Below are 14,300 nucleotides of genomic sequence, written 5' to 3' on the forward strand. Positions count from 1 at the left end.
GCCCCCAGCACCCTTGGGGGACCCGGGACCCCCTCTGGAGCACCCAGGCCCAAGTTTTAGTTAGGGGTATATAGTACAAGTCATGGACAGGTCACAGGCTGTGAATTTTGGTTTATTGCCCGTGACCTGTCCATGACTTTTACTAAAAATACCCGTGACTAAAACATAGCCTTATTTATAACATGCAAGGGGGTAGGAGAGTTTTGTTTTAAAAGGTGGATGGATTCCCGATTTTTTTTTTAAACTTTAGAAATATCAGCCTTGTCAAGTCTAGTCTTCCCTGGAGGACATGACTGGGGCTTAGAGAAGTGTAGTGTGGCATTTCTCAGTCCTTAATTGAAGAGGAAAGGATACTCAGTCTTTAACAGATCTTTCCTTCCAGGGGTTTGTTAGACATTTGGAGTCAAATAAACCTGAGATTTTGGACAGCCTGAATAAAAATAGATTCCCAGCTCAATGAGTCAAGTTTCATTTCCTTGGTATCTGATGTCATAATCCTACTAGATTCCCAATGTTTTCCAGGATAGACAAGACCGGAATTTCTAGTATAAAAAACAAGCCAGGGAAAAAACACCAACGATTCCTCCCCTTCTACCTCCCTCCCTTTCAGGCTCCCTTTCTACATCAGACAAACAAACAAACAAAGAGCACAAACCTACATTTTCCTTTGCAGGTCACCTTAAAATGATTTCACTTATTGTACAAACTACAGTAATGAAGCTTTTAGAAGGCATTGGATTTCGTTAAGGATCTGACAAGCGTCACAATCTTTCAGATACATCCTCACCTCAGCGCGAGAGGAATTTCCTTGTGCAACTCACTGCCACTGACCTGATAATATACCTCTCTGTTTGTAACCTAGCTGCTTAATATTTGCTTCAGTATGAGTGCGAGTTGTTTTCAGACAGCTGTCGAAGCCTCTCCTTAGGCCAGAGTCTCCCAGGACTCTCAGGTCCACTACACACGGATAAAAGGACTTCTCTGCTTCAGGGTCAACACAGTGTCGGGGTTTTATCCACTCTCTTTATTGTATAGACTATAAGCAAGTGTTGCACAAATGACAATTGTGTGAAATACATAAATGAGGCTGTTTACATAACAGGCAGGATGGTCCAGTGACAGGGGAATCTGGGTTCTATCCCTGGCTGTGCCACTGATCTACTGGGTGATCTTGGGCAAGTCACTTTGCCTCTCCATGCCTCAGTTTCCTCTCTCACTCATTGCTTAGATTGGATGTTCTTCAGGGCACAGACTGTCTCTTACTATGTATATGTACAGAGCCTGTCCCAACCTCAGCTGGGGCCAGTAGGTGCTGTTGTAATATAAATATTAATATAAAGTTACAGTAAATCATAAACCCAAGTCATCGTACCCAACAACGGATGTGTGTGTGCTCTCACTCTGTGTGTACTACTAACTTCAAGAGAGCAGGCTGGCTGACTTACCTGTAAAACGGGCAGAGAGATGTATGCACTGCATTGGGTCTCTTTGACCCTTTCCAACACATATAGTTCCCAGCCAGCTCTTTCACGGTCTCCAGTGTCTTGCGTTCGCAAGGGTGAGATTCAATCTTGCAACCTGGCACAAAGAGCACACACAAAATAGCTGGTGCATTTGTCTGCAAGTGAAGCTGTCTGGGAGCGGGAGCTGACACAGCTGGGATATTGCTCAGTCAACAGCTCGTCTCATTGTCCCGCAAAGAGAGTTCATTGCAGCTTTTCGACAAGTCCCTCGGTGATGCCCCAAAACAAGTAAATGTGCTGCTGGTGGGCAGGTCAGCCCTTTACTGGATTCCTGGGAGCAGCTTTTTAATCTGCTTTGTTCTGGCACAATATCTGCAACCACCAAATCCACCCATGTTCTCCTGTTCTCCATCGCTGCCTATACCACCCTCATCACTGTAGCATCTAAGCACCTTCCAGTAGTGGATTAAGCAATGTGACTTACATGATCACATGTGGTTCTTAGGGGATTTTCACCTCTCATCTATCTTAGGTATTTATATGACCCCCATTACTGTATATCCGAGTGGCTCACTGTCTTTAATGTATTTATCCTCAATGCCCCTTTGAGGTAGGAATTATCCCCATTTTAAATGCGGGGACTGAGGTACAGAGAGACTAAGTGACTTGACCAAGATCATACAGTCAGACTGTGGCATAGCAAGGACTCAAACTCAGGTCTCCTAAGAACTAGAAGAGCTCACTGATCACTGGACCATCCTCTCTCCCACACAGTCCCTGGGGTTTGGGCAGGCCTTGGGGTTTGGGCAGCACACACAAGGGTGTGGCTCTGCCTTGAAGTCATCTTTTGATGGATGCTAACCTCTCAACAGCCTCTATTTCTTTCCTCTAAACAGAGAAGACCACCTCTCACAAAGGGATAGACCGTGCCACCCTGTCAGCAGCGTTAGAGGTGCCAGCTTCGGAGAGAGGCTCTGGAAGTGAAAGGCCAAGCTGACAATCCCCAGACAGAAGCGAAAGGTAGGACAGTCATCAGCAAACGTGCACCACGGTGGCGTAGAGTTACCTGGAGAGACAGCACTGCAGACAGTAGAGCTGGTGAGGGTGCTGTACAGGCCATTGGCAGCATCATCCACGTGTTCAGCAAACAGCACATGCTGCTCAGTTGGTTCACTGGCCAGCGTGTGCAGCTCCTCCCACCTGCACGGGTGACAGGACATGTCAACACAATCTCCTGGCATTAAAGAACAGGAACAGTCCCTTTGCAGTCATAGTTATTTTCCTGGATGGCATTAAAAAGAACAAGCACTCAGAACTACTAGCGATGGAGCTTTACGTCCACACAGGATCCCAGTGTATCTGCTCTTAAAAATCCATTGACATTTCTAAAGACCGGCTCCTAACAGAGCACTTCTCTCTCCAAGCGCCCTTCTTTCTCTCTGACCCCGGTCACGAAACGACCTCCTGCTCCACATTCATATCCCTCCAGGGAGGCTTGAATAATTTGTATAGTGGGGGGTGCTGAGAGCCATTAAACCAAACTGTATATGATGGAAACCACTTCACTCCCAGCACCTCTGTGTCCCTCCCCAAATCACACCTCCAACTCTGTAATTGCCTCTCACCCACTTGGTCTTGCTCAGGGGACTTAGATGCTGAAGGCAATGGCCAGTCTGTTAGCAGTGCACCATTCCCTGCCCCCGCACAAGACAATTTCCTACCTTGGAAACTTGACTCCCACAGCAAATACTGTGGTGCCCCTGTCCTTCAGCTGCTTAGCGGGTATTGCTACATTGCCTTGTGATTTCCCGTCCGAGAGGACGATCAGGATTTCAGGGACAGAGGAATTTCTGCCACCAGGGAAACCTTTCCGGAGAATGTATTTCAGTGCGAGCCCCGTTTCTGTGCTCCCGCCTCTGAAACAAGCAAGAGAAAATTGAAAGAAGAGGTTTGGGGACAAGTGTCCAACTCCCTTTTGCTTTCTTCCCATTCCCCGCTGCCTGCTCTCTGGTAGCACCAAGTCTAGGGCCCTTCTGCACATAGTGATGCGTCTAATTCTGTAACCGTCACCACCTTCCTGCTATTAGCGGACAGCTCCTCTTCCTTCGACTCTTCCTCCCCACCCCACAGGTGCAGATATGCCTTGAGAAAAATATCCACAAATGCAATAATGGGATGGCTGCTTGAGAAGGCTGGACCATATCAATCAGCATGGTCCAGTGGAGAGGGCACTGGGTTAGGACCCAGGAGGCTTGGGTTCAATTCCCCCCTGTGACCTTTGGCAAGTCACGTCAATAGTGTATACCTCAGTTTTCCCATGAGGATAGTGAGGCTGACCTTTCTTTACAAAGTGCTTTGAGAGCTACACTGCCCCTGTACGGGGGAGCTGATTAACAATGAAATCTTCCATTTGCCAGCCCTACGTACAGTGTCTGTGAAAATATGAACACCTCAAACATCTTGCTTTCCAATGGGTATAGATTTTATACTGCAGGTACAAGCCCCTTACAGAGAGCAAAACCTTAGTGCATTTCTTTAGACTCGAACTATAGCTAGACGCCTAGAGGGTAGGGAGGCTGTGCATGGCAACTCACTGTTTGTTTTGGAGAATGTTTCTTAATTAAGGGCTGGCAATTCAGCTGTGCCCAGAGGCACAGTCCCTTCTCTTTCTTGTTAATCTTTGGTTAATTTGATTTTCCACAGCATGCCATTTGTTCGTCATTAATAAACTCCCCAAAAATGCAAATCCCAAAGGACTTCGGAGTGTATCCCTGGAAACTGATGAAGGGAGAATACACAGCATTCTTTATTTAGCATTCCTTTTCAATTAATGATGAACAAAGAGCGAGGCAGTTCACCTGGATTTCACAATAAATTAAACCAGTGAGGTTAGGAAGGTAAAGGTGGGGAAAAGCGATCCATGATTCTAGCTAATAGAGCACAGCTGTGTAGCTACAGCTCCAAGCTGGAAAAGCATTCTGGGTATTAATATGCAAATAAGCAGCCCCAAGTATCCCAATCTGCTTTAGAATTCAATTATCTGGCCACTGCCACTTTCCTGACTGGAGAAGGGGTCAAGCCTGCAACCATTTTAAATTGGCACAAATTATCAACTTCACTTCGTTTTTGTCTCTGACACGAACATACTCTAATCATGGGACACTGTTTCATCACATTATTATTATTTGTCTGACAGTAGCAGCTAGAGGCTGTGGTGGAGATTGGGATCCCATTGTGTTAGGTGCTGTACAAACATATAGTTAGAGAGTCTCTTCCCTGAAGAGCTTATAGTCTAAATAGACCAGGCAAAGGGTGGGAGAAGGGAAGTACTATTATCCCCATTTTACAGATGGGGAATCAAGGCAGAGAGATTAAGGGTCAGATTTTCAAAGGAGCTCCAAGGGATGAAGATCTCGGCTGGGGTTTTTCGAAAATCTGTCCATAAGCACTTCTTAGAGCCAGGCCCTTATTTGGTGTCTATAGAAATGACGAGTCCTTATGAAAATCTGGCCCTAACTTTGGGTGCTAAGCATTGGAAAGTCTGGCCCTGACTGCTCCTGAACACTGAGCAGGTCATGTGAGGGCAAAGGTCACACAGGCAGATCTGGGAACTTAACCCATGTTGTGTGACTCTTAGTGAAATGCCTGAAGCACAAAGCCCCGCACCTTCTGTGTTCTTCTTTCCTCCATGTCTAATTCAGGGACTGATCCATAAATGCAGTTCTTGGAGATGCACTTGCAGCGAAGAGAGTCAAGTAACTGAAGATTTTGGCAGTCATGATATTCTGAGGCTGGAGTGGGAATACCTATTAGCCATGCTAATGAGGTAGAAAGCAATTATTTTAACACGGACTATCATTTCTCCAGTACCCAACTAAATCTGTACCCACACAAGTGCCAATGGGTTGTACATTCCACCAGTGATATAAATTACTTTATAAAACTGGATAGTTGTTAAGTACTAGAGAATGACAGAGCCTATGAGTCTTGCAGCTGCTCTACAACTGCTAACAATAAAAGTCTATAGTGTCGGTGTTGTAAACTGCTGCCTGCTATTTAAATACAGAATAAGAATCCATATTTTTCATCTCCTTCCCCAGTATCTTGCAACACGCACAGTTAGCTGTAAGACTGTAACAGTTATACAATTCTAACTGTAATTATAAGACTTAATTCCTTATTGGGTATTAAACAATGCACTTTTACCGGATAGCTCTCTAGTCTAATTCACACCACATCACAGGCAGCTTGAGGGACAGAGAAAGTGAATAAAATACTATGTAAAATTGTAGGAAAAACACAAATGTACAATTCTATACAGCACAGCTCTGGGGAAGGAAGGAAGGAAGGAAGGCCTTGTAGTTGTTTCCTTGGGCTCTCCCACCTCTAGCCACATGTTGTCTCTTGTCTTAGTTTGTAAGCTCTTTGGGGGCAGGGGCCATCTTTTTGTTCGCGTGTACACACAGCCTAGCACAATGTTTAGTCTAGAGAAGAGAAAATGGACAGGGGACATGATAACAGTTTTCAACTACAGAAAAGGTTGTTACAAGGAGAAGGGAGGAAAATTGTTCTTGTTAACCTCTGAGGATAGGATAAGAAGCAATTGGCTTAAATTGCAGCAAGAGTGGTTTAGGTTGGACATTAGGAAAAACTTCCTGTCAGGATAGTTAAGCACTGGAATAAATTGCCTAGGGAGGTTGTTGAATCTCTGTTACTGGAGGTTTTTAAGAGCAGATTAGACAAGCCCCTGTCAGGGATGGTTTAGATAATACTTAGTCCTGCCTTGAGTGCAGGGGTCTGGACTAGATGACCTCTCAAGATCCCTTCCAGTTCTACACTTCTAGGATTCTATGAGTGGGGTCTGATCCAGGACTGTGGCTCTGAGACACTTCCGCAGTACAAAGACATAAATACTAAATGCTGTTAAGGCACGGCTATGGCAGGCTTCTATTTCTGGCCTGGCCACAGCCAGACTTCCTGTGTGAAGAGGACTGTATATTCCAAAGGGATCCGTAATTTTGGGTGCCTCAGTTTCAGCTGCCCAACTTGAGCTATAAAGGAGCTGTTTAATTCGAAGGGATTTGGACACGTAATTTCCATTAGGTGGCCTTGAAAAATCTCAGCCTTCTATTAGAGTAGCATCGAGAGAACTCCCAGTCAGCACTGGGTTCCTTGCGCGGGCACTGACAGGCAGAAGGTGACATGGTACTTTTCCTGAGGAGTTTACAAGTGAGGGCCTCAGTCCTACATACTACTCTGAATGAGAACTACCCAATTAGTCGAGTGTAAAACCTAGGGGAGTTGATACTGCAGACCCACCATGTATTGACACCAAACCTTTATTTTAACCCTGGCCCCTTTAACATTTACCCTTATTTTTTAGGGTTTAACATTTGTCATGTGTTACTTCCAACAACTATATCCAGATAAGCCACAAATTTCCTGCCCCCATTCCTCCTGCGGACTATATAAGCCAACAGTTCTGTAACCTGCCATCCTTGATTCAACATTTGATATCAGAGTAAGCCCAGACCACCTTGAGCCCTTTGGCTAATTAAGCCTCTCTATCCGAAGAGACATTTCCATCTGTTTTCTAATCCTGGCTGAGGAGTTTCAACATAAATCTTTTCCTGCTATTGCCTTTTAGTATTGCTTTTACTTCAATTCAAAGCAATTAAGGGCAGCCAGACTGCAAATGTCAATTCTTTCTTTGAGGCATGATGTTCTTCTTCATATACATATGGTAACACACACGGCCTCTCTGTCTCACACACACATACACAACTCTGTGCTTCCAAATCACTTTTAAATTGTTTGAATGATTCTTTATTTTAATAACGACTGAATTTCTTGATATATAGTAGTTGATCACATGCATGCTCAGAGCTCCTAAGTTCTTCAAGTCCATTTACGTCTCTTTGTTTCACCATATACCTTTCTTTCTTTTATATGTAATGCATTCTAGAAGCTTTTCTTTTATCTTCTCTCTGATGCATAAACCCATTCTCCCCCACAACTTTCTATTATTTTCAACCAAACTTCAAGAACCTATGTTAAGTCTGTCCAGCAGCTTCTCTGGTCAGACGCTACTGGCCATCAATTTGTTTCAATCCCTAAGTGTTTTGAACCATCCATAAAAATCTAAAATTCTGCAACATGTCCCAAGCTCTGACTCAGCAACAGAGGTAGCGGAGGTGCTTGAACTAACAGTTACTATGACTGAAAATATAATGCTACTTCATAACAGTGGGAGAGTCTCAGCTGGTGAAAATTGGCACTGCTCTGTTAAAGTCAGTGGGTAATCCCAATCTTGGTGTGAGCTTGGATAACTGGGCAACCTCTCCTGACCCAGATGCTTTAGCTGAACCACTAAATATAGGCTTGATATAGGCTTAAATAACTATGAAATTCTATGGTCTGTGTTATATATGTGGTCTCTTCCGGCCTTAAACTCTATTAATCAGGCTTTCCTATGTATAAAACAAGCATATTATTAGTCCCATAACTCACTTGGTAGCTGGAATCCATCCATAACTATTTTGTTCATTCCTATATTTCAGCCTTTCATCTAAAACTAGATGAAATGGCCACATACAAGGCCATTATTTCTGTTAGACCTGTCAACATTCATCTGCCATCATTAAAAGACATTTTCAATGCCAAACCAAATTCCAGATATCCAATGTGGCTTCATTTTCTCTGCTCTCAGTGGCTTTGAAACAATAGCCAAAGAGGAGCTGGTATCTCTCTGCTAGCCTTCCCCCGGAACATTACACAAAAGGTTTTCTAGACTGTATAATTAAGTTGTCACTGAAAAAAGTAACAGATTTTGCTCGCTTGAAGAAGTTGAAGAGGATCTTGAGTTTGTTTGCAAATTCTGGGCCATATTCAGAATTGGTTTAGACACTTTGGCTATTGAATGAGCTGATCCTTTAACCCTAATGCCTTTTCTGCTGAAATTCTACAGCATCTGGGAGATGCTCCTATATTTTGTCCCCACTTACTTTCATAGGCTCAATATGACCTTCCCTTCCACCCAAACAAAAGAAAGGAGCACTTTTTAAAAAGGAGATGATTTCGGCTCCAATTTCCTTTCTTACAGCTTAAGGCTCATTCTGCACTTAAAAGTAATGTCAGCATAACTACGTCAGTCAGGGGTGTGAAAAAAACACATCCCTGACCAATCTATCTATGCTGACAAAACATGCAGTGTAGACACAGTTGTGTCGATGGAACAGGTCTTCTGTTGATGTAACTAATATTCAGGGAGGTGGTTCCTATATGGATAGAAAAACTCTTTTTGTTGGGGTACAGTGTGTTTACACTAGGGGGTTATGCCAGCACAGTTACACTGACATAGGTATGATTAGGATGACAAGATGTCCCAATTTTATAGGGACAGTCCCGATAGTCAGGGCTTTTTCTTATATTAGAGCCTATTTCCCCTCACCCGTCCCAATTTTTCACACTTTCCATCTGGTCACCCTAGGTATGATGGCATAGGCATACCATTAGGCTAGGATTTTCAGAGGCCTGAAGGAGACAGAAGCACGAATCTCAACTCATAGGCTTCTTTGAAACTCCAGCTCCATTTCCTAGAGCTACATGAATACGTCAAAATCTCAACTTTCATTAAAAAGTAAGTTTCTAGGACAAAATCTTGGCCTACTGAACCCAATAGGAGTTTTGCCTTTGACTTCAACAGGGATAGGTGTTCCCACTATCTCTTGTGACTGGGGAGAACAACTTGAAAATATGAACCCTAAACACTCAAAGACCAGAAGACAAACAAGAACCCGATGTTTATCTTTTTTAGTAATTTTTTTTTTTAAATCATGATTTTTAAGGTGAACTTCTGATTCTGGGGGCCCGATCAAGACTTTTGAACTCATGGGTTGACAAGACTGTGGAAATGGAAACCCAACCACAGTGTGATAAGAAACAAAGACCAGAAATGAAACTGACAACTATAGAAACCAACCAAGTCTAGTTGCAGCGAACAAGCTGTGTGAAGTGCAAGAAGTAACAAAATGGCATGTGTGGTTACAATCTGTGCGTGATCTTCACCTCTGTGTCAAATTTACAGTGCTTCCTCCTTTCCTTTCAAGTTTCATGGGGACCTACAAGAATTCATGGCACTGCACTTAAAGGAACTACTCATCTGGACTTAGACACAATCACGGACTCAAAAGGCCATTTTAGTGTTAGACCACTGCTCTGCCACATGGGAGCCCCACATTCAATTTTCATTCTAACTGGCCAACCCAGCAGGGACTGAGAGTGTCTCTCTCCAGAGTAACCCCTACAGTTGATTGACAGTGTTGCCTTTTATTTTAATTACAGTGAATTTTGTAATATGGTATTACGCCACCAAAGGTTCGGCTCTGCTGACTACAGTTTCAAGCTTAACAGAGTGAAAGTCAACTCTGCTACTTGCTTCAGATTTAGAGTCTCTAAGAACACAAAGACCAAAGGTAGTGACCACACATATATTTACCAATACAAAGTCTAGTCTCTTTTAGAAGTTTTATTAAAGTTACAATTAAAGGTTGATTACCAAAGCATATAGAAATTCTATGCAGACCTATGCACAAGTTACAACTATAGTTATACTCACATCCTTAACAACAGTGTTAGGGTCTGATGGGCCTCTCATGGCTTGATCATCAGTAGGGAGATGGTTCTTGCTGGAGTCTCCCAGAGGAAGCTCAGTTTTCCCATTCTGGGCATCCCCTTTTTATAATGTGATTCTGTCTACACCTACATTCTGCGTGTATCCATAAAAGTGTCCACCCTCTTTTCTCTTATTGGTCTGTGTCCCCTGGAAACTTAAGGGACCCCAGTTTTCTATAGGCTGTGTAAGTTCCCTTTGTTCTCATTAGCATTGATGCAAAACCTGTATCCCATGATTAAGACACGTCTGAGACAGATGTGCCTTTAATATTTGATCATAAAAAGACCGCAATCTTCTGGGTAATTTTTTTGCAATATTATCACTTGTTACCTCTTTACCCATAATCTTAGGGCATCAGGTTATTTCTCGGTCACTTATGTCATCGTTTCTTGTCTCCAAGGCCTAAAATAGCTAAGCTAAAGTCTTACAGGCCTCAACCTACAGGTCTTGCATTTCAGCTTGTCTTACTCATGTCTAATACTCGGTTTCTCTAAATATTGATCAATCTTATGTTTTTATAATCCTACAAATTAACTCTAATTAACATACAATGAATATATGTAACATAAATTGATTAATCAGAACATCACACAGTAAATTGATACTAAACTAAAATCATTGGCTACAACAGGCACAGCTGATGAGCTCTAGAGGGAATCCTGTTCACTCCTTCCTAGTCAGCAGTGAAGGACAGGACACAAGGCCTTGCCAGAAAAACATGCACCCCCTCAAAGAGAATAGGGCTGTCTAATAGAACTTACTTGAACACAATCTTCTTGATTTGCTCCTTTACTTCCTGCTTGGTTAGATACGAATCCAAGGGGAATTCTAGCTGGGGAGTTGAGCTAAATTGTATCACTCCCACTCTGACCTGAAAGACAAGGTTAAATAGCATAAGGAGCAGGTGGTTGGGAGGGTTGTATTATTCTGATTATGTGACAGATTTAGGGACCTTGAATTGTTTCAAGATAAATCACACTCTTCTCCTTGCCCTTTTTGGCTAAGACCCTCCAATAAATACCATTCACTCACATTCCAAAGCTGGGGCAGGGGGAAGGGAGGGGGAAGGGGATGGCAGAAGCTCACTATGATTGGGGGTGGTGGAGGGATAAGAGTGGGAGTGAGGCGAGCTATTGAGTTCCACGGAGGCAGCCAGCTCTAGGAGCCCTGGCAGTTCTTACTGCCATTCCTACAGCAGTTCCTTGGCGGATGGCGCCCTGTGCCTCCCTCACTCCTCAGCAGCTGTTGCCCTGTGTGCTGACACTCCTTCCCTCTGCCCTGGTGCCTGTGCCCTGTCCCCCACCCCAGCAGCTGGTGCATATGCTCCTGCCCCTCCACCAGGCTGGATATCTCCACTGGGTCCTGCTGTGGCTGGAAGGCTGGGCTGGAGACTCACATGAGCAGCCACCTCTCCTGGCTGGCTGGGGCCGTACTCTGTCACCCCTGTGCAGTACCTGCACACCCGCCCCAGCTAGCGTGGCTGCTACGATTGGCCAAGTGAAAGCAGATGGGGAAAGGAGAACAGTTCCTACCTGCTCCCCAGCAGCCGTCCCATCCCCATGCATCACAGCAGTTGCTCCAGCCCTTTCTCTTGCCTCAGCAAGATTTTGTGAGGGCGGAAACATTCCCCACCACCTCTGCTAAAGCTCCTTTATGTGCCCATCCTGGACATAAATGAGGCCAAAGTTCACTTCCAAACATCACTCAGAGCCTCAGGAGGGGTTGCCAGCAGCTCAGTGTTACCCACACAAAGCAGGCAGCAGCAGTCAGTGTGAGCTGATAATATTATTGAATGTATATTTATACCATCACTCTTCATCCCAAAGCACTGTACAAGTGGTGGATGCAGGGATCTCCCCGCCACCACTGAAAGCAGCCATCTTGGGGGCGTACAGCAGCAGCAAGAAGACAAAACAAAGGCCTTAAATAGGGAAGTGAAAAATAAAACTGTTTCCAACTGAAATTTAGGTAGACAGAGTAAATGACCTGGATTGGAATTTGGCCACGACAACCAGCCTAATTCTCTTAAGTATTCCATGACACTCCTTGTAAGAGTTAACAGCCACAAGTAGTTGAGATCTTGATTTTATATAGAGAAAGTAGATAAGGAAGTGTTGTTTACTACTTCTCATAACACAAGAACTAGGGATCACCAAAGGAAATTAATAGGCAGCAGGTTTAAAACAAATAAAAGGAAGTATTTCTTCACACAACGCACAGTCAACCTGTGGAACTCCTTGCCAGAGGATGTTGTGAAGGCTAAGACCATAACAGGAGTCAAAAAAGAACTAGATAAATTAATGGAGGATAGGTCCATCAATGGCTATTAGCCAGGATGGACAGGAATGTTGTCCCTAGCCTCTGTTTGCCAGAAGCTGGGAATGAGTGACAGGGGATGGAACACTTGACCTGTTCTGTTCATTCCCTCTGGGGCACCTGGCACTGGCCACTGTCAGGAGACGGATACTGGGCTAGATGGACCCTTGGTCTGACCCAGTAGGGCCATTCTTATGTTCATATTATGTTGTATCTTATCTAAAGGAGGGATGGCAGAAAGCACATATCATAATGACCAAGTCAATGGTTCTCAACCCGTGGACCAATCAGCACACAGCTGCTGCCCATGTGACATGCTCAGGGCTATACAAGTAGTATTGGATGTGGCTCACATAACACATTGTGGGCCACATATGCAGCCCACAATGATAAATAGGTTGAGAGCCACTGGGCTAAGGGAAGGATAATGGACAAAAAAAACCGACAGCAGGCTACATCTAAACTCGAGATATCCAGCACCTGAATTCCCGCACTTTGCCCAAGTCTGCAGTGTGGTTACTTGCTAGAGGTAAGTGCCTGTTTTCTTCTCTTTGACAAGCCATTGACTGAAAGGCCTGTTCAACCCAACTCACCTATGCCCATTCAAGTGACACACACATTCCTACAACGCCCGCCTCCAGCATTCTGCAAACTATGGAAAGCCTCATGTATACATGGCTCTGTGGTGAAATTTGGCTTTGTCTCTCTAACTTTAAGGCCTGCTGCAATATGGGAAAGTGACGGAGATAGAGGGGTGGGTTTATTTTCTTGATCCCTACAGTGTCGCTCGATTAGAGAGTGGAGTAGACTAAACAGAAGAGTATTACATGTATGGCTGGGAGCAAAGCCTTAAGTCCCACTATTTCCTTCCTTACCGGGTTCCTATCTTGCATTCATCTAGTCCCAGTCTGTCCAGTGTCTGACTGGCCTTAGGAGGGAGTGGAGTAGTCACCTGAACAGATTTCAAGCGCAGCTAACATTTTCCCTCGTTACAGACAGGAACAGTAGTCAACCTCTTCCAGGCAGTTACCAAATCTGACTTGACACTAGGCACATGGGACTATATGCAAGGTAGGAACCGGAGCTGGAGATAGCACGAACCTTCCCTCGGAACATTTTAGGCAAGGCTGTTATTGTTCATTCAAGCATGTAAGGTCTCAGGAGCCTCCAGGTAGCAGGTAAGACCTGGGGATACACATATGCAAGTCCCAAAAGGGGCCATGGGGTGTTTAAAAAAAATCCTAAAAGCTGGAGCTGTAAGGTTTTCCATAGGTCTATGACAATGCACAGTCAAAACTGTTTCATCGCTGTATATTCAGTTTCAGTTTTCATGGGAAATCTTCCTAGTTGTCTAACCCCATAATTAGACCTTGATTTAAGCCAACATCAAAAATAAGAAAGGAAAACAATGAGGAACTGAACTGGATCTCTTCCCTTCCCATTTATTTTAATTCATTTTATACTGGATGGATCCCTCTAAATGCCAGATACTTGGATTCGAATGTCTTGCCCAGCCAGTCATCTGCAGGACATCAGCTCCTACAGCACACTGTGCTACTGCTACAACTATATAGTAGCATGAGCTCTCGGGCAGATAGATCGTGCCTGTGTGTTTGGTGAAACAGGAAGTGCCTGGTATCTTGTCAAGCAAAAAACTAGAACTCCACAGAGGATGGGGGCGAGGTGGGGACATAAGAACAGGGCAATAGTTGTTGCTTAAGGAGAAATCACTCTTAATCATGTAGAGACAGGAAATCCAACTGGAAGCTCCTCACTTGTTCTTTGCTGGATATGACAGCTGTTCCTGAGTGTTAAGGTTAGCCACGAAAGGCACAGTTCCAGAACTA

General features: G+C 44.2%; 1 protein-coding gene across 6 annotated transcripts in view; it reads right to left on the bottom strand.

Moving 5' to 3' along the window:
• VWA2 (von Willebrand factor A domain containing 2) overlaps positions 1-14,300 on the bottom strand; it is a 76,054-nt gene that overhangs the window by 24,695 nt on the left and 37,059 nt on the right. For 5 of the 6 annotated variants that reach the window (XM_034777917.1, XM_034777916.1, XM_034777921.1 and 2 more), the window contains exons 5-8: positions 10,899-11,008; positions 3,185-3,379; positions 2,530-2,663; positions 1,446-1,578 (exon numbers count right to left, since the gene is read on the bottom strand). In XM_034777917.1, coding sequence (XP_034633808.1) covers positions 1,446-1,578; positions 2,530-2,663; positions 3,185-3,379; positions 10,899-11,008 — 572 coding nt within the window. Of the gene's footprint in view, positions 1-1,445; positions 1,579-2,529; positions 2,664-3,184; positions 3,380-10,898; positions 11,009-11,669; positions 11,718-14,300 lie in introns of those variants that run through there. The other variant, XM_034777922.1, reaches the window with a different exon arrangement.

Source organism: Trachemys scripta, chromosome 7 (genome assembly GCF_013100865.1).
Source record: "Trachemys scripta elegans isolate TJP31775 chromosome 7, CAS_Tse_1.0, whole genome shotgun sequence".
In the NCBI taxonomy this organism is placed as follows: Eukaryota; Metazoa; Chordata; order Testudines; family Emydidae; genus Trachemys; species Trachemys scripta.